Below are 22,255 nucleotides of genomic sequence, written 5' to 3'. Positions count from 1 at the left end.
AGACCAAGGCGTAGGTGGGTGGACAATATTAGAATGGATCTTAGAGAGATAGGATGGGACGGTATGGATTGGATAGATCTGGCTCAGGATAGGGACCAGTGGAGGGCTCTTGTGAACACGGTAATGAACCTTCGGGTTCCACAAAATGCTAGGAAATTCTTGAGTAGCTGCAGAACTGGTGGCTCCTCCAGAAGGGCTCAGCTCCGTGAGTAAGTAGGTAAGTAATGTGTAACAAGAAGACTACTGTGCACAAAACCTGTGTTTAGCTCTGTTATGATGATAACCAATGAATCACTGTAGCTAGAGATTTCACATTTATTATGGCAATATACCTTAAATTGCATTACAAATGTTGTAGAAAAGATGGAGGCCTACCTAGAAGTGATGGAAATCAATCAAGAAAAGATGGAGGCTGTAACAGAACACTGTGAAGATTTACCATGTGCAGAAAGCATTCACGTGCTTACCACCCTGCAGTACTGGACTTGTAATGTTCTACATAAAGACCATACAGGAGGAATGTACGAGACCACTGGACCAACTGAGGGCCTATTTGGGGGACCAGAATCTGGCCATAGGGTACCACAATCAACAGAAAACATGGACCCAAGACTATGGTGAAACCTTGCAGAAGTCCGCCACTGCCATTGAATGAATAACCCACTGAGTCTTTCCTGCATGACACAAAACCCATTTGTGGGACACCAGGCCAGGAATTCAGCAACGGCATACAGAACATGCCATAAGACAATAGCTAGGCCCAAGAAGCAAGAGGCCACTCAAGTAGACTCTAGGACTGAAAGTCGTAGAGCTGGCAGTCAGTCTTCCATCAAACTGCGAAACACAAGTGTCAGGACATTGGGGAGAAGCCAACCCCTGCCCAAATAAAAGAAGACTACTAAGCTTACACACTGGAATTGTGGGAGTACCAGCCTCTATCAGGAGTTCTGCCCCATAAATCAAAAGAATAATTTGGTGACATGCCTATGGGCTACTCCGGATGAGCAGCCTTAAGGAGCAACCAATGTGACATGATGACGGCATAATTTAACAAGATAAGTCATCTGCTGCAAACTAAACAAGTTTCCATGGTGCAACAAACACATTCTCACAGCAATGAACATGAACACAACAACAGAAGGACTGTTGGAAACGATGTTTTCTATTGGGTCTGTGCTGAGATGATATAACGAGTTGGTCATGGACTGTTTGGAACTCTCTGCATGGAGACAGCTTCGAATACCTACACTGTATCTCTGGAAGTCATAGGAGGCAATGAAAGGGGAACCCAGGGCTGGTGGTATAACTGGACCACCCTGTTTCTGTGGGATATAAATATGGGAACCTGGCCCTCCAGGTTGGGGGAGTGTCAAATCTGAGACAGTAAAATATAGTGACGAGTCCCGCAGGACTCAGACTCGGACCCGAGAGTGACTGTACGGGCGAGGGCCAGCAGCAATTGTAAATAACAGACCTGTCTTCTTGTCAGAGAGGAAGCCCCATATCAACAAACCCACAGCTGTCTGACAGTAACAAAAATCTGGTCTTGAGTGTCATGTGGGGGCTTGACACCAAGAAACTGACTGACCATCAGCCATAAAATAACTTTGACCTGTTTGTAGAAAAAGTGAGTAACCAGCCAGAAACAATGGAAACAGAGGACATCATTGGGTTGTTACCAGGCAATGGCTGGTGAAGACACAGCTGACTGAGAAGACTGTGTGGGTGTTGTACTGAACTGTAAAGTGTGTAGATTAGTGAAAGTGTTATAATTACTTGCAGTAACAATTTGTAAGAGTTCAACAAATCCAGTTACCAATCCAAACCCTGTGTCTAGTCACAAATATGTGACATTTTTAACAGTTTTAATTTTTGCTCAGAATTACTGGAGTTTGGGAATTTCCACCTCCTTTTCTATCTTAGTTTCAGGTCTGTGCTTTGTTTATCACAATTCTTATTGTAAATTTTCCCTTTATCTCCCACTGATAAAGCCTGGTCTCAGGTGTTTATATAGCTGTAGTTATACTAACATATGGCACAATAGGTCACTGTGGTCCCGGTGCAAGGGCCAAGAAGGCCCACCTCTTACACATTCATTATACTAACATAGGTTGTCCAGTGATTGGGGTTAGCTCTTTCCAACAGACGCAAAGTACGTGTCTCCCCCCTTGACCTGAGGACAGAAACAGATCCAGTTTCAGAAATGTTGTGTTCGCTAGTGTTTTTTAGAATACTGGATAATGAACAAAGTCTAAAAACCCAGTAATTCTTAACCCTTTAGAATCTAGTTTCAATTATGTTAGCCCAAAAATGCATCCCACAGATCACATGTTCTTTATGTTTATTTATTCAGTTATTCATAACACTGTATCAACAGCTGCATGAATAGATAAGCAGAACAATCAATCAGGATGAATGTGGTAGGGATTAACTAACTCCATGGAGCTGAGCCTTCTTAAGAAACCACCTGCTGTGCAGTTTTTCAAGACTTTCCCGATATTTGATGGAACCTGAAGGGATTATGAACTCAAAATTACTGTAGTCAGACCGTGACTAAGATTTGAACTCTGAAAGCAACACACATGTATTACTGCTGTGACAACTTACTGCACATCTTTGTATTCCAGTCTCCAGCCTAACATTTTGAGACAAATCACATATGCAAAACCGTTGCATCTATACAAGCAGATATTAAAATATATACACAGGATGACAATAAGTTCCTGAATTGACATTATTACAGTAATACTACTAATGTCACCTTTTGGGGATGAACACGAATAGCTAGAGAGAAAGTTTATTTATAAGCTATGCAAGTTTCAACTTGTTTGGTTGATGCATATGAGGATTACAATTGTTTTGGTGAAGTTAGTTTTTTTTGTTATGCCAAAGGTTTTATAATGGAACAAAGAGAAGCAATTAAGTTTTGTGTAAAATTAAAGAAAACAGCTACTGAAACGTTTGATATGTTGAAAAGTGTGTATAGTGAAGAATGTTTCTCGAGAACAAGCGTGTTTGAATGGCATAAAAGGTTTAAAGAAGGGCAAGAGTCATTACAAGACTATGAACAGAAAGACTGTCCTTCAACTTCTAGAATAGAAGAATCGATGGAAGTCATTCAAAAGTGTTTGGCCGAAGATTGAACTCTGAGTGTTCAGATGTTAGAATAAATGACAGGGATCAATAGTGTTAGGCCTCAGTTTCAGGAAAGTGGGTCTTGCTATCTTCTGCATGACAATGCACTGGTGCATTCTTCAGGCACTGTCTCCAAGTTTTCGGTGAAACAAGGGATCCCATTTTATCCCATCCACCCTACTCCCCTGATTTAGCACCGGCTAACTTTTTTTTTCATTTCATAAATTAAAAATTCCAATGAAAGAGACGAGATTTGATGCTGTTTCATTGAACCAACAGACTGTGATGAGACAACTGAAGGCAATACAGGAAGAAGCGTTTTCTCAGGCACTTCATTCATTGTATGAGCGATGTAAACATTGTGCGGAAGAGGGCGGGGACTATACTGAGTGATGGCATTCATAAATATTTATCTTTTTTGTGTGTGCTTTTTTTTTCTGACCTCAGTCTGGGAACTTAACTGTCACAATGTGTAGCACAAGCCTATGATTTTGAACTGCTTTTTGCTTACTAACCCGAACAATACATCGATGAAAGTTCTGATCAAGATAAAATTCCAGGAAGTTTGCCATTTTAGCATAACATCATATTTCTACAGCAATAGATATAAGTTGTATAGAATGATATCAGATAGATAATCATTCCCATTTCCTTGGTTGAAGCACTACAATACAAGCCTGAAGGTCACAGGTTCAATTCTTGATGAGGTAACTGGATTTTTCCAATTGACCTAATCCTTCCAGCTGCATTATGGCCCTGGGGTCAACTCAGCCTCTAACAGAAATGAGTGCCAGGAATCTTTCTGGGAGTAAAGGGCCGCTGGCACATAAGGTCATCTGTGAGCTGACTGTCTAGAAAATGTGGAAGCCTTGATGTCTCACAACCTTATGGGCCTCCACAGCCTGTTACAGGGATAGCTTTACTGTTTCTTTTTAATAAAATGCAATACAACCAAATAACACACAAATCTGTTTCACAGCAAGTATCAGCTACTTCTGAACAAAACCAAGGCAACAAACAGACAAGGTACTTACTAAGGATACTAGCATTTGAGAAACTAAATTTTAAACTGTCACTTTTATTTAAAAACAGACATAGTTCAAGTTCTGCAATAAAGTATTCTCTGGTTATCAGTTGTGTTGAATGAATTCCAAATCAGTGATGATGGAGGCATGGACAGACAGTGTAGATTTCTGAACAGGAACAAAGCAACTTTAAATATGACAACTGAGCTTTTCAGAGTGATGGATATTCTGGTATGTGATCACATGTCAATTGGTAAATAGGCACCAATATTTTGGAGAAGCCTGCTGTCTCCATCTTCAGTGTATAACAATTAAATTTTCACCCTATTTCCTTAAGCACTCTTTCATTTTAATAGTGATGCCGAGGCCTGTCAACTTGTCTCTTAACCTTGAAATATTACAAAAAAAATTTCATACACTTTTTCATTAATACATGCACTATCCTATCACCAATACTGAATATGCCAAATTTAATTCACTGTCTTAATTTTTCCATCTACTACACTAACTCCCAGTTCATGTAAAATGTTACACGTATTACCAAAACCTAATAACTATGTTTACGTGCAAAACTGAAAACGTAACATTTGGTACCATGGATGTGGCAAAACAGGCTGATTTCATTCCTAACACTAGGCAGTTGTTTACTCTTCAATTACTAGGAGACCAAAATGACTCCTGCATGCATCAGAAACTTCAGACTTTCTAAACTTCTATACAGAAGTTTTAAAGCAATATACATGGAATAAAATTCAGAGCAGGTTCACATTTCTTGCATAAAGACTTTTGAGAAACCCAGTAAAATTCAGTGAAAATATGAAAGTGAACTCTTGCAGAACATTTAAAAAGGACTGGATGAAGATCTCCATGGTTTAAAAACCTGTATACACTTCTTGAAATTTCCAAAGGAGCAACATGTATGAGCTCACTGATTACACCACCCCAACAGCAGGTGACCTGTATAAAGTACTACGCTTGTCACACATTTCTGGTAAACAAATTAATTGCAATGATTTACATATGAAATTTGCTGGCAGGATTTCAGCTCAAGGTTTAGCAGGATGAATGTCAGATAGGTAGAGTAATTCAGCTGAGGATAATGTGAAGGCTGTGTGGGAATCTGTGGGGGAAGGAGTGCCAAATTAACTGTAAAAACTCACCTAACATCAGAGAATGGTTGATGACTCCACCAAAACAATATGCAACCAGGAATATCATGGGCCACGACTGATTTATCATTACATACATCATGAAAAATTGAACAAGAACCATCCCCGTAGCTACCCATTTGAAGTATGGGTCATAGCCAAACAGTTTCTTGATTTCAGGATATTTTTCTGCAATATAAAGTAAAAGAAAACCATTAAACTGTCACAAACATGTGAAATAATAATTAAGACACATTACAATACCTCAACACACTTCACAGCTTTATACCGCACTAAAACGTACAGCGATCTGATCATGACCCCCCAGACAGTCACATTTTATTTCATAGAAATTGCACAAAATATGTTTAAAATTATTCAGGTGATCGTGTTTCCATATTCTAAGTTGAGCTGCACAGATATGGAGAAAGGTCAATGTCCACACTCCCTTATGAAAGGGCACGACACCTTGCTGCGATTTCTAGTTTTCTCTAGTGTTCTCTTGGAACTCCTTTATTGAAGGATGACAGTGGTTCAGATACTGGAGGGCAACTTAGTGTTTGCAGACAATAGCATTAATTCTGTGAATGATGCAAGGAAAGCACCCAAATGACTGACTATATCTCAGCAAGTGGTCATAACTTCACCTTATAGTTCTCTGTATAATCTGCAGACATATTGTAACGTGTTTTTCCACTGAAGACGTTGTTCAGATTGTTAATGGGTTTATTCAACAAACTACAAATCGTAACTACAATTAATTATAACACAGTTCCAGGTTTACACAATTTATAAACCCTACACAATAATCTGATCACTCTATCTTCAATAGTCTTCACTTATTCACAGTACAATATGGGAGCTATACCAGTGTCACTGTATTACACACACCCAATACCTTCTCACACTATCACCTCTAATCACATGTTCTGGTCTTCTTCACGTTCACGATTCACTTGCTACAACTGAACTCGGCGACTGCTACAATTCAACTCGTAACTCAATACTTACTACTCTAGTAACTCTGGTTACACTGACGAATACTCCTCGTTATGTAGCTTCTGCACTGACAACACAGAAAACAGTTACGTGATAGCTACCACTGTTGCGTAACATCTTGTTTACAGGCGCTGCTGAGGAATGCTGCCGAGAGTTGTTTATTGTTGTGTAGTAACCATGGTGCCCCCTGTTATGCCACTGTGGGAAGTGCTCTTATGTCACTGTGGGGGAGGGGCGTTTACGGAGCGTTGAATAATTATGGAAGGAGTGGGGGTATGTGACGTCACTCGCGAGACCACAGAGTTCACGTGACCCCTACTTCCTCTTGCGCCACCCACGTCACAATATTATGCCAAATTGTATCATATAAACTGGAAAAACATATCATGCAAAATTTCTCTGAGCCTGATCTACATCACAGGAAGGGATGAAGATGGAAAGGGCAAGGCAAGAGCAGGATGGCAAAGTGTCTCTCAGCATGTGCAGTGTAACCGAAAACATTAAGCACTTGCTGCCATAATCCATTGTTTCCTGTGAGTAATGCAATAGCACCCATTTTGTTATCATGTGAATCCGGGCTATTGTCCTCTTCATTGCTGTCACTGTCATCAATCTTCACACCTCTCAAAGTGACCATGATAGGTCAACTGTACAGTCAAAATGCTCATCTCTATCACAATTCTCATTCTCCAACTTCATGTGCTCAGAAAGTGGCCTCCAGTCTTCTTCGCCAATACCATGAAATACTTCTTCAAGCGTTTCACATCCTCCATATTACAAATAACATTTGTTGATGCCGCATGGCCCTTAACTTCTGCCCAGATATTTCTGATCAGGTTTAAATCAGGGTTATGGGGTGGCAAAAAGAGTGTTCTGTCCATGCCTTTCCAATACTTTATCTATTGAGGACTGTACTTACTAGGGCTTGGTAATGTTTAATGACCTGAAGTAGATTGGTTTCAGCACATTACCAACAAATGGAATATTCCATTTTTGTACCCATGACTCATCCATGCATATTATTAGATGATTTTCAATCCTGAATCAATGCATGGGTCTTAGTCTTTTGTCTGGAATGCCTGAATTCTCAATCAAGAGAAGATGCTGTGTTGCGGTTTTCCACCCTCCTTAAAACCCAATTTCTTTTAAAACTTTTCTTAATGTGGTACTGCAGCCTTGAAAGTTTATGCTGTCTTTCAGCTTTCGCTGAAGAGTTTCAACAATTGGTACATGTTTTTGGTAATACAGAAGTCAGTTGTACAAACTGCAGCTTTGTGAAGTCCATGTAGCTGGTATTTCAATGTTTGCTGTTCTTTTCTTTGNGGGGGGGGGGGGAGTGTCAAGAAAGGAGTTCCTTCTGCAGTGTCTAGTCTACTTGGCTCTCTTTTAATTTCCTTCAGTGCATCATGAGACCCTCCTGTTGCTTTGGCTGTTTTCAAACTGTGCTTTCTTAATTCCAATGGGTGATTCCTTTCTCCTCACCTCAGAATCCATTAAAGTCTTTACATCATAGATTACTTCCCATACCTACAAGTGTACTTCTTCTCCTTTTAATTTCAAAACTAACTTTTACACTACACTATATTTTGTGAATCAAAGAACTATAAAGCATTAACAAGAGAGGCACACATCTTAACCCTCAAGTGCTACACACTTAAACATAATAATTTTACATCTGACAGTACAAAGTAGGATTAGGTTCTTTCTGTATGTGGCTAGCACTTGGTGGTCTTCCTCTCCCTCCCTGTACCTTGGTTGGCTGGCTGGCCATCCCATGTTTTTATTAGCAACAGCAAATGTAGCTCAGATATATTTTATACAAGTGTACATATAGTACTTAGAGCTACAATTAGTTCATGTTTTATAAAAATTAAAAATCTGTAAAAGAGCAAGAGAACAAAGAGCTTAGTGGATAAAAAGTTACTCTGGGTGAAAAACTGTACGTGAAACATCATGCAATCTAAAAAACATCCATCAAAACAGTTACAAAAATAACAAAAGAGGGTGACTGTTGCTGAAACAAAAATCTACAACCTAAAACCACGTGAAATGGTACAAAATCAAAGTCCACACTGTTTAAAGTATGTCATCATGAAACCTGTGTCTGTGATCTACAAAACAGTTCCAACGTTTGCAAGACATTTGTATTTCATGATTTGAAAATGAGTTTGTTCTATCAGTAACATCCACTATATGTTCCAAAAAAACTTGAAGAAAAGGCTCTGTTACAGGTGGATCACTACCCAGCCAATCCTTAATTGTCTTTAAAATTAAAATACAGCAAAAAGAGTTGTATTTCTGTTAAAGAATATGGCTGCACTGATTTGCCCATGGATCATGGTACAACTGGAGCTTGCAATGCTTATTATCATGATGAGCTATTTTGTGGAATTATAAATTCAGAATTTCTAAAAACATCAGTGCTGAAAAATGTTGCATATAATTCTGGTTTAGCTTGTAGGAAATTTAGTCAAATGGCAATTGTGAGCTCCTGGGACAAATGTGCTGGAGCAGATGACATAAATGTAAGATTTGAGGCTTTCACGGCGGTGACTATGAAGAAAGCAGTCTGCTTTACCGTTTCTCACGGTGTTGTCGCTTGCAGAATTCTTATACTTTTTCTTCTACCCTGAAGATGGGGGCGATACGTTCCTCCGAAACGTCGGTTAACACCACATATACACGGTGCCAAATCCCAGAAGACTGCTTTCTTCAGATGACATAAAGTTAGCACCACTTCCAGACCAAGAAGCACTGCCAGTAAGAGGTGATTTGTGTTCCAAGAAATGTGTATACAATGTTTGTTAATGTGGGATTACTATCCAACCCTATCCTTCTGTCAATATCCTGAAATTAAAAAAAAATGAGGGGGCAAAAAGCCATAGAATATGGCAGCCCATGAGTCAAAGCATTATTTGAGTCTGCACAGCCTAGTAGCTACTTGCTGACACTGTAAACTCAGAACTGCAAGTTATGGAATTTATGTTGCATACAAAGTGGGTTCAATGGCAATTGCAAACTGTTGGATAAAATGTGTTAATAGAACATGACATAACAGAAGACAACAAGATCCCAGGAGTCATCACGCAAGTGGCGGCATACCAGTTCTCGCAAACCCAAGAGAGCACGGAGGAGCCGTTCGGCAGGAAAAGTGATGGCAATGTTCTTCTGGGACTGGCAGGGGGTTACCCATGTAGACTTTCTGACAGATGCCAGAACAGTCAATGCAGCTTATTACTCAGACCTCCTGGCAACAGACATGAAGGAAAAGTTCCGCTCCAAGCGGAACACAGGTGGAAAGCGGGTAGCCTTCCTTCAAGACAATGCACGCTCTCATATGGCCAAAACAACAACGGAAACCCTCCAGAAACTGAAATGGAACCTTCTGACACATCTGCCGTACAGTCCCCATTTGGCCCCAAGTGATTTCTACCTGTTCAGAAGGCTCAAATCAGACTTGCAAGACATGCGGTTTGTGGACGACGACGCCATCATCCAGACTGTTCGGGAGTGGATACACCGCCAACCACAAGCCTTTTTTGAAAAGGGGATCAGGATGCTTCCAGAACATTCAAAAAAATTTGCTAACTCTGGAGGGGAGTACGTTGAAGACTGACATGTGCAAGCATGTGTTTGGCAATTATGGTATAAAAAAAATCAGTTCCGGGCATATTTCAACCACCTTGTAATATGACTAATTTCAAGGAGCTGAGCCCTTCTTGAGAAGCTGCCAGTTGTGCAGCTACTCATGAATTTCTTAACAGAAGTTCATTACCATGGTCATGCAGCCGTCCACTGGTCCCTATCCTGTGACAGATCAGTCCAGTCTGTATCACCACACCTTATCTTCCTAAGATCCATTTTAATATTGTCCACCCACCTACATCTAGGTCTTCCCAGTGGTCTCTTTCCTTCTGGCTATCCCACCAATATCCTATATGCAGTGTTATGCCCAAAATTCACAAATGTAATATGGGGGCATGATCAGTGGAAGGAGTCTATTATTTTACCAGTTCATAAGAAGGGTGATAAAACTGACTGTAGTAATTATCGGGGGATATCACTTCTATCAACTTCATATAAAATTTTGTCCAATATTCTTCTTTCAAGGTTAAGTCCCTATAGATAAAATCATTGGGGATCATCAGTGTGGGTTTCGACGTAACAGATCAACTACAGATCAGATCTTTTGCATTCGTCAGATATTGGAGAAAAAATTGGAGTACGATGAGACAGTACATCAGCTATTCATAGATTTCGAAAAAGCCTATGATTCAGTTAGGAGGGAAGTATTGTACAATATTCTGATAGAGTTTGGGATACCCATGAAACTAGTTAGGTTGATTAAAATGTGTTTAAACGAAACGTGTAGTAAAGCCCATGTAGGTAAACATTTGTCTGATAAATTTCCTATAACAAGGAGATGCTTTATCGCCACTCCTTTTCAACTTTTCCTTAGAATATGCAATTAGGAAGGTCCAGGGAAACGAGGTGGGACTGAAATTAAACGGGACACATCAGCTGTTGGTGTACGCCGATCATGTGAATCTACTGGGTGATTATGTAAATACCATACAGAAAAACATACACTCTTTAATTGATGCAAGTAAAGAGGTTGGTCTAGAAGCAAACACAGAGAAAACTAAGTACATGTTACTGTCTCATCACCAAAATGCAGGGAAAAATCATGACATAAAGATAGGAAACAAATGTTTTGAAAATGTGGCACAGTTCAGATATTTAGGAACAACAATAACAGATCGGAACCTGATTCAGGAGGAAATTAAGAGGAGATTGAACTCGGGTAATGCTTGCTACCATTCAGTCTAGAACCTTTTGTCTTCTTGTCTGCTGTCCAAGAACATAAAAATTAGAATATACAAAACTATAATTTTGCCTGTGGTTTTGTATGGGTGTGAAACTTGGTCCCTGATATTAAGGGAGGAACACAAACTGAGGGTGTTTGAGAACAGGGTGTTGAGGAGAATATTTGGACCAAAGAGAGATGAAGTGACAGGAGGTTGGAGAAAACTGCATAATGAGGAGCTTTATAACTTGTACTCTTCTCCAAGTATAATTAGAATGATCAAGTCAAGGAGGATGAGGTGGGCAGGTCATGTAACACGAATGGGGGAGACGAGGAATGCATATATAGGTGGGAAAGCCACAAGGAAAGAGACCACTGGGAAGACCAAGGCATAGGTGGGTGGACAATATTAGAATGGATCTTAAGAGAGATAGGATGGGATGGTATGGATTGGATAGATCTGGCTCAGGATAGTGACCAGTGGAGGGCTCTTGTGAACACGGTAATGAACTTTCGGGTTCCATAAAATGCTGGGGAATTCTTGAGTGGCTGCAGAATTGGCGGCTCCTCCAGAAGGGTTCAGCTCCATGAGTAAGTTTGTGTTAAGCTGCATTATTTTGCATTGTGGGATATTCATCGCTGTACTATCACTACGCGTCAAGAGCTCAAGAGCCTCTGTCCCGCATTAAATTTCATAAATAACTTGGTCAAATCATACACTTCCTCGATCTGAAGTTAACACGTAACCATTATTGACACATGTAATTATAAGGCAGTCAGTAGTTCTTTGTTAAGTACTGCTCTTAGTAGAGCATAGTTCATAAAACTCTGTGCTTCAATATTCAATTTTACATTTAAAGGCGGCTATGGCTTGCAAATTATATCACTTCACATTATAGCAATTCAAAATACGGACAGCTGTTTGTTCTCCCTTGCACATGGAAATGCATTGAGGACACTTACCTAAAATTTCTTTTCGTCGACTAGCATGCGGTTCTTCTGTATAAGTCCATTCAAAGTCAGTTCTCGACACATGAGCTCCCATTTTCGGGGAACAAGAAACGTGCTATATAAAACGTTCACAATCACACGGGAAACGCCTCCTTCCCACTCTTCCAACCAGTTCTGACTGCTTCTGACCGTTCCGAGCGGTTCCGAGGTTCCGATCCCTCTGACGCCTCTGACACACTCACACGAAAGATGAATTGTGCTGCTATCTACTTTTCTTATTCAGAATATTGATGCCTAATGTCTGTAGCCACCGCCGGAGGTTCAATCGGTAAGAAGATTCTTTCTTACTTCAATATCGTATTATTCTATGCTCTTGTGAAATAAGATTTCGAGGCATATTCTTGCGACGTGACTTTATTACTCAGCGATGTAACTACAATTCAACGTAACTATAACACAAAATATTGAACAAGTCGTTTCACAGTCGGTCCTTTCGTGTTAACTCTCACTAGAATTCCAAAGAGTATTCATATGCACTGTTTAATACACAAGACGTTCCCTAGCATCGAACCTTCATTCAACAACACGGGCCCAGGCAACGAATCTTCATACAACATGACGTTCCCAGGCGACGAACCTTCAATGAAGGTTATCCAATTTCTGGGGTAATGTTCTTACTGCCAGGCAAATAACACGCCAAAACTAGTAGAGTCATCTTTTCCCAATTTCTCACATATGCATACATCGGCACCTGATTCCCGAGTTCGCAAGTCATCAATGAATAATTTTGTCACCTTTACTTCATGTACTTTAGAGGTTCTTCATCATTTTTAGATAGGAGTTTGGTTAACATCAGTTTACTCATTTACAATTGTAAGCATTGTAATTATATTCTCTTATTGTAATCAGCCAATGTACAGTAACTGACTTGTCCTATATCATGTAACAATGATCTATAGAGACGAAATAAATAAATCTCTCTGGAGAAAGTTTCTCATCAGTGCCTGTAAAATAAGAATGTTTCGTTTAAAACCATCCAACGTCCCGTAACTGAAATGCACTGGAAACACGAGGATACCATTTATACAACACTTAGAAGCATAGATAGTCAGGTAAGCTGAAGTTGGATGTACTTGAATGAAAAATCTGTTCTCATCAGAGATATCTGTATTCAACTGTGTAACTTTTCTTCACAGCTTATACTTGAAAGCTATATAGAACAAAGATTTCTGGTTATTAATAATAACTGCAGTAGTATGAGAAACCTCAAGAGTCTGTAACACGCCATGTTAACAAGATTAATATTGAATTTAATAACATAATGTAACTTGTTTGGAATCCAGAAGAGTCACTTCTATGGAAACGCTAGAACAGACCGTTGCATAGGAAGTAACAATAGCGATACTGTAATTCTAGCAGTGAGAATTGCATAGAGATGAGTTTCCACGGTTATAACAAAGGCACATTGTATAGCAACCGCCGAGGTATAAATAGCCCAGCTTCGACAAGAAGAAGTGAGTCTTGGAATAGCCGCCGAAGAAGTCCGCCTTCGGGAAGCTGCCACTTTAGATAGTTGGAGCTACAGAAGTATTGGCCGAGGTATTGTGTAAGCAGTAATTGTAATACTGCAAGTGATAATTGTATGGTGTGTAAGTGTGAGTGTCCAATAAAGATTCGCTGAATCCGTGACACATCCAACACGTGACAATGCCAAAAGTAATAAAATAATTTCAGAGCTATGACGAACCTTATGAATCTGAAATATGCTACAGTTCACAAATTTAACACTGAATGGAATAATGCAGAGGGGTCCAAAAAATATACTCACTCTTTAATAGTCAATATCTTTGGAACAAAATGACATGTAGTTACAATTCTTGCGCGGAGAGAGAGAGAGAGAGAGAGATTCATTGTATGTGTTCGAAATGACCACCATCAGCGGCTAAACAGTGTCGATGCCGCCGAACTGCTGAGCGAACTACGGCTGTCAGTGTATCCGGTGTGATGGCTGCACACAACGCTTCGATGGTTTCTCGTAGCGCGTTCAGTGTAGATGGCTTTTGTCGATAAACTTTATCCTTTAAGGTTCCCCATAGGTAGAAGTCGAGAGATATTAGGTCTGGAGACCGTGGTGGGTACTCAATAGCACCTCTTCGACCTATCCATCGTCCAGGTAGAGTGTCATCCAAGTACGCCCTGTCATCTCGATGGTAGTGAGGTTGAGCACCATCTTATTTGATCTTACTGTAGTTAAAATCTCTCATCTCCAAACAGCTCTTGAATGGCAGGGAAAATCGATGTCTGAAGCATATCGAGATACACCTGACCAGTTACGGTACCTTCAAAGAAGAAAGGACCAATCAAACCGCGCGATAACAGACCACACCACACATTAACACGCCGTAGATTCACTTCCTTGCCACGTGAACATGTGGATTTACAGGAGTCCAATAGCCACAACTGTGGCGGTTAACAGTATCGTTCATTTTCAATTGCGCCTCGCCCGGTACCACTTCAGTACAGTCTTGCGTTGTTCAAAGAACAACCTTTCAGCCATTGTTGCTGCTGTCTTCTGCTCGTAGCGCGTGCCGACACTCACGTGACTCATGTGACCTTCGCCATCTGTTGAGAAAACATTACACTACACTACCACGCAAGAATTGAAACTACATGTCATTTTGTTCCAAAGATATTGACCATATTGACTATCAAAGAGTGATTACAAAATAGCAGAGTACAATAATCAAAACATTATTAACAACCCAGGAAATTCATAAAAATACTTAATTACAAAATACAAGTGGAGCCAGGATTGTGTAGTCAGTACAGTGACTGGCCAACTAAGGGTTTGTGGGAACATCCCACATTATCACGCATTTCTGCAACGCTCGCTCTTCACATCACTTTTCACCATCACGCGCGCTAACCAATCAGATTGCTTCAAACGGTCGCATTTATACTACGCTCGGCGATAGCCCGTTTGATTTTTGAGTTCTGGTAGGGTCAAGAATTTTCTCATCTCCACGTCGTTCAGACTGGCTCTGGGGTCCAGCCAACCTCCTATCCAATGCGTACTGTGACCCTTTCATTGGAGTAGCGCGGGCAGGGTGTGAAGCCAACGGCTCACCTACAACTAGTATAGAAGTCAAGAAAATGTGTATCTATACATCCATTTCCCCATACACCTTCATAGCGTAGTGCTTAATTGCTTAAGCACAGGGACAACTTTACGTTTCACAGAATACACACCGACTCCTTAAATTGATTCTGCTCTTCTGTGTTCCATGCTGAAGTATATAATATGAACAATTCAAGTCAATTATAAAGTAATTCCATTGCATTCTTACCTATACACAAACAGGAACCATGTGTGTCAGAAAACAATTTCCCATAAAATTATCAATTTCGATATAATTCTTTCAAAATAAAGCACAGGATGAATTCTGCCCATCTTCTGAAAGTGAAATTCAGATATACTGTGATGAAAGAGACATGTTGAAAAATTTGAGAAGATATGGAGCTGAAGTTCTGAATAGGTTTCTTGTATGCAATCACTGATTGTAGATGATGACATTGATAATACTGATAGAATTATCAATACCAGAATTTTGTACCTATCTCCATGTGGAACAGAACACTGAACCCTTTACTATGAACATGCACCTCCATGAACTTCACAATCTCCTCCACCCTGGTCATTATAAATATCATCGCGATTGAGTGGCTATAGATGGGGTCTGGAATGGTAATTCGATTTACTGAACCCTTACAGATAGTAACTACAACTATAGAACTATTGCTAATTCACACACTCTGCAGTTCACTACAGCACGTACAAAGTCTTCTCAGTCTGCTGTGTCTTCACTGGTTGTCACCTGGTAATGGTGTTCAGTGCCATACCTTCCTCAGTGTCTGTGTCCACACCCTTACCAGCTGGCGACTGTCTCACAGCTAACTAAACCCTAGACTTGTGCTGCTTATAACACCTCAAAACAGGGTGCACAGAAAACACCTCTCCCAAAATTTCTTCTGTTGTTGCATCACACAGATCATGCAGAGAACACAGCTTCCCAATTACTCCATTGGTTCATGTTGCCAACCTGTTGTGGCCCTTACCTATCAATGGCTCTTGCATATCTGCTTATTTCATGGTCACTGCCTAGCAATGGGTTCACATGCCTTGCTGAATTTTAAGGTATGTATTGTGTGACTATTTCATAATATGTTAAAGGTTAAAGTTAAAAGCTAAAAATTAAATGTTAAGCATTAAATTAGTTAAATTGAAGAAACTAGTGCAGTTGGATTAATCCTGGTGTGCCTGTAAAGATAGATTATGTTGTTGTTCTATCAATGATTTCTATGCCTTTGGAAATACGGGCTGACCAATCAGTTCTAAATAGTTCTGCATCCTGTGGGCATAAAATAGCGGTGGGTGTGGAATTTTTAGTGACTATGGCCTCATTATTGTTTGTTATATTTATCTGTTAATTACTCACCACTGGCTTATGTTACAAGAGGGTCAATGAATTACTTACTGCATTGTACTCCTTAGCCAGGGATGATTCCCAGTGACATGCAGAAGGGCCGAGGGAAGATAATGGTTTGTTCCCTAATTTTGCCCACTCTCTCCTGGACCACTTTAAAATTTCTGCTTACTGAAGAGTTCTGTCTTCTGGGATATAATGCCATGTAGTCTCTTGAAAGTCAACTAACGTTAGGAGGAATATGTCACCTCCATCTTAAGGGTCAAAGAATAAGCCAAGCAAGAAACCAGAATTAAGCAGGTAGCATATGGCCTCAGAGGCTCTGGTTGTTACTTGCTTGGTTTATTCTTGGACCCTGAAGATGGATGCAACACGTTCCTCCAAAACATGTTTCAACTTTCAACAGAGTACACAGGGTTATATCCCAGAAGACAGAACTCTTCATAACCACTGCTGTGAGAAACTCACATGATGCTTACTCCTAAGTGACTTTCAGTAGACAACTACACAGTTCGAAAGCCAAAGCCCAACTGATGGAATTCCAGAAAAGCACCCTCATATCCAAGAAACAAAATGACATTTTTCCTGAAGATGGAAATTCATTTTTATGCACTGTGTGTCAGTGCACCCATTTCAGCATTAAAATTCATGGTGACATAATATGCAAGAAAATTAAACAGCATTGGAGATGAAGTATTCCATTGTTTTCAGCCCATGCAAATTAAAAAGGTATCAAACAAATATTTATTTTGATGGATGTCCCAAGCATATTCAATTATCTGAAATTTTTGCATTTTCCAAATAAAATTAAAATATTTTTCTCAATACCATACTTCATATAGAGTGCATATAAATTTCAGATTTTCTTTTTTTTAATTCACTTAGTGGGGGGTGGAGTTCAACTGGGTCCACTCAGCACAGCGGTCACTGATTGGCCTATTGTAGCCTGCCCTGGGTGATCATGATGATGGAGAATTTGGTGGAATGAAGATTGGCAGGGGAAACCGAAGTGTTTGGAGAAAACCTGCCCCAGCACTACTTTGTCCTCCACAAATACCACTTGACCAGACCCGGGATTGAATCTGAGCACCGTGGTGGGAAGCCAGCAACTAACCACTTGAGTTATGGCGTGGCCTTGTAAATTTCTGATACTCTGAAGTCATGAAGTCCTTGTGGTGGAGCTGTATTTATTCATAAACCAAGATTCCTTCAACTTTTCACTTGACGCTACTGATGAGTTTTTAAGCCACAACTTTGCTAGGGCTGTTATGATTGTAGTCAGAATAGAATGAATAAATATACTCTTATTTTCATAAATATTTAATGAATTGCAAACTTTTGTACTCCATTAACTATCCTGAAACATTGACACAATCATATCTGGCATTTAAAAATGTTCCTAATGCAATAAAATATTTAATTTCAGGATAAAAGTTGGATGAACTGAGAAATATTAGCAACATAAAATTCAAAACAGAATATGGGTATTTGTTGTGTTCTCAAGGTAGTCTCTGTACCATAGAATTAGTTACTATAATGGGATAGGATGAAAGGAGAAATTAATGGGATTCTCCAGTCTTGCAATATATTGTAAGCTTCTTCATTTGAAAGAAGAAATTATACTTCTCTGTATTACAGTTTAAAGCATACTGCAATTAAGACTTGGTGCAGTGTAGCACAATTTGGGATACACTGTAATGTACTGTGGCACGAGGTAACGCCTGAGTCTACTCATTTTGTAGGCAGGATGCCTTCCAACCCCAAATACATTTACATACTTTGAACTTGTTCTTTATGACTGCCCAACCAGCACATTCACATTTGTATATCAAACATCTCAGCAGCATATAAAAAATGATACTTTAAGAAGATAGTACAGTTTTCCCACTATATCATGGGAATCCCACCAAGAGTATATGTAAAACACCTGAAATATAATGTGAGTACCTAAAGAAGGGATCAAAGCTAGTTTGAAGTTCTGAAAAATGTGGCAGTATAAGGCTTATAGAGTAGAAGTAAAAGTGTGGAAAAAGAATAAAGATGGAAAAATTTGACAGAAACTTACCAAAATTAGTATAAAAAGAAATTCACTGGGAATACTTCACTTTTTATGACTGCTGTACCAGCTTCTTGTTCTTTATGAACATAATAATAATAATAAATATAAGCTTGGGATATACCATAAATCATGCAAAACAAAAAAGGATATAAAATCAGTACTTTAGATGCTAAAAACATGTCAATGTGAAACAAACTGTGATACAAACAACAAAATATACATAATATATTTATACACACTTGATAGTAATAAGAAAAAATTTGTCCATAATTGTTTTTGTTTCATTATACCAACATATTCTAAGGCTATAACTGTGATGCATATATTTTTTTCACATGTGTATTGGAAATGGCAAGTGCTTCTAATTATACAGTAATGATTACATATGTTGAAGAAATTCACACAGAATATGACTACAGCTTAAATCTGAAAATAATTCTTGACAGTTTAATTGTGTTTAGTACCGTAACAGAAGACTATATTTGACATTAATTTCCAGAATATTACACATATTTTGAATCACTGACAAGAAAGTTTTCTACCAATCTAAATTACTATTATGAAATTCTTATATGACATTCTTCACAAGTTTCATTACCTTAACTAATAAGATCAGAAAGTCAAATAAAATTGTTTGTCTCATGAAGTATTACTATAGTGTTCCATACCTTCTGTTCCTGCTGTCTTTTCTGTTGATTCATTCAAAAGTTTAGAAATTCAAAATGATTATTACATACATTTATTTTTACAAGATTTAAAAGATAACGTGACATATAAGATATTTTCACTACATATTGCACATCATTAATTAGTCAAAATGACTAACACCATAAGGATCATTGTAATTCCTCAGAAAGTGGAACATTTGTCACATAGCATATCATGAAACATGAAAATGCCTTCAATGTTATCAATGGACTAATTACTTTTACACAATATACATATATAATTGTACAATAAAGTGGACAATGTACATAATCAAGGCATTAAATAATTGGTTTAATAACTTTATGTTTTATTTTAATAAAGTATATATTTCAATAGGCCTATGTGACCTACAAAATTTTAATGCAATGCTGAGTGAAGCTGATGTTAATACCAACGTTTTCTTCTTTTACTTCATGAAGAAAATTTCATTCTTGATACAACATTCTTTTCTCTCAGGGGGAGGGGATATATATATAAAAGCAGGTTCATTCATACATCAGTACTGGCAACCTGTGATCTGGAGACTGCCTAACCTTTACTTCTTGACAAAGAACATTTGAGAGAAAAGATTCTGATCCTAACAAACATCACCAATAAGAATCCAAACAGTGAAATGTAATCCTAATCAGTAACAAATATCATACCCTATAAGCACGAGCTGGAGCATGGTCAGATGGAGAGAGGCAAAGTTTTAAGAATAATTTTTTCTGAAGTAAAATATTTTGTAAAGTAATATGTTGAATAAGCAGATATTATGAGGTGATAATGATGGTGATGGTGATGGTGATGATGATGATGATTATGATGTCTTGTTCCCTAAGCATGAAGAAACTTTAAGATTTGAATCATATACATATTTTAAATAAAATATATGTCAGTGATGCCAGAAAATTTTGCAATAATTGCCAAGATATAAAACAAAAAATTAATGCAATTATCTTCATGCAGTTCTGCAATTTAGAAAAAGAATTACAGAATTATTATTCTGTTATGAGATGATTCTTTGTGAAAAGTGAAAATAGATGTAAATACAGTCTGACAAATGTTTTAAATTCATTTAGTTTAAGTACATATTTATCTCTTGTAGCAAACAAATGTTGATACATATATTAACTATTCACACTTTTATTAAATTTTATGGCTTTTATTAACAGGAAGTTCATAAATATTTTATTTGCAAGATTATTTTAAAATCGTTGACTATTTTACTAAGAATATTAATCTACATCATTCAGCAAACAAGCAAACATGCCGAAAATAAGTAGAAATTTTTGCATACTTTTCTTTTAGAACTGATTGTAGAAAGTTTTATGGGTTACAAGTACCAATATTTTTATATGCCAAGCTACATGTATCTCTATCACAAGAGCTAATGGCTGCAAAAATACTGGAATACTTGACAATGCAATTTACCTAACCACATCCAAGATATTTTAACACAATCTGATTAAATGGTGCAATTCTCCCTTAAATCAACAAATTTCTTAGATGAGTATAAGTGAGGCTCAGAAAAAAATCTTCAGCATCTCAGCATCTAAGATATCATGGAAATTCACTGTAGCTAAACAGGTATCTATACTGTTCAGTATATTAATATTAGAAATGATTCATCTATAGAAATAAAAATACTTTCAACACATAAAACAATTTTCTTAAAATGGTCCATATGGAATATATGTTTTCTATGTAATATATAAAACTGACTGAGATACTGAAAACATATACAAAATTATTTTCCATACAAGCAATTACAACCTAATGTATTCTGCTACTATTATTGCAATTTGATAAGTACAATGACAGTGTAAAATGTATTATATATAGGATTCTTTTTTACTATTCCAACTACACATAAATTCTGCCAAGTAGGTTAACATATGTTTAATACAGCACATACTAATATAATGACATTCAGTTACACACACACGCACACACACACACGCACGCACACACACACACACACACATATATATAAAACTGCACCGGTATCACAAATATTCTGACATTTAATTTATATTTTACACCTAAATATATTATTTGGCCTACTTTAGTACTAGCATAGAAATGTGGACAGTAATCACTTTAATTTCAGAATTTTTTATGTAATGTATTGCAATAAGTACTTGTTATCTGTATAAATAAGTGAGAAAAGAATGGCCAGTTGTTATGTTAAAAGCTGTACTAAGTTAATATTGTGCCACTTGAGCATAATCCCCTTTGATTCAACAGGATAGTGATTGAGACACCAATGGGTGATGATTATGATGATGATGACAATGATGATAAAAATAGCAGCAGCAGCAATTCTTTATTTGTTTATTTACATGCTAATCTAACAGCCCAGAAGCCAATCACAAAGTAGCAGCAGCAGCAACAGCAGCAGCAGTAGTAGTAGTAGTAGTAGTAGTAGTAGTAGTACTAGTAGTAATCCAGGGCTTAAGAAAATATAATAAGCTACTTGCCTGAGTTGACTTATGAAATGGCAAAAGAAGTTTACAAAATTCATTCATATTGTGGCGTGCCACCAAAAAGGACAGAAGACACATCCTCTGATAGGAAACGGCTGCGATAAGAATGTATACTTCCATGGAAATGCAATACCAATGGACCATTGCCTAGGAAGTGCTAAACTACAGACGTGTTTCCCTAAAAATGAAAGGATATTAATGGTAACGAGTGCTACCAGTGGATAAAACAGATCCCCTGAACACGATGTTCACTATTCAGTCCAAGAGCAGGTTATAAAAATCCAGCTTCGAAGAGACCTGTCAGTAGTAGTGAGTAGTGAGTCTTCAGTTTGGATTTGACTATAGCAGAAGCAATAATTGTGATAGCTGTGAATAAGTGCACTTGTGAGTGAAGAAGAGATTGGCCAATAAACGCATATAGCAAATCCAAGAGCCACGTGAATTCACTTGTTGCATTACCTACAAAACAAA

At 38.2% G+C, this 22,255-nt stretch overlaps 1 protein-coding gene across 1 annotated transcript in view; it reads right to left on the bottom strand.

Annotated features, from left to right (window-relative positions):
* The window catches only part of LOC111873095 (sphingolipid delta(4)-desaturase DES1), a 32,748-nt gene extending 20,476 nt beyond the window's left edge, over positions 1–12,272 (bottom strand). The window contains exons 1-2 of the mRNA XM_023867505.2: positions 12,078–12,272; positions 5,321–5,497 (exon numbers count right to left, since the gene is read on the bottom strand). Of these exons, the coding sequence (XP_023723273.1) occupies positions 5,321–5,497; positions 12,078–12,159 (259 nt within the window). The 5' untranslated portion in view covers positions 12,160–12,272. The remainder of the gene's footprint in view (positions 1–5,320; positions 5,498–12,077) is intronic.
* Between the last annotated feature and the right edge of the window lie 9,983 nt (positions 12,273–22,255).

Source organism: Cryptotermes secundus, unplaced genomic scaffold, assembly GCF_002891405.2.
Source record: "Cryptotermes secundus unplaced genomic scaffold, Csec_1.0 scaffold120, whole genome shotgun sequence".
Taxonomy (NCBI): Eukaryota; Metazoa; Arthropoda; class Insecta; order Blattodea; family Kalotermitidae; genus Cryptotermes; species Cryptotermes secundus.
The sequence above is the reverse complement of the archived record's forward strand: the minus strand, read 5'-3'. Positions and strand labels throughout refer to the sequence as shown.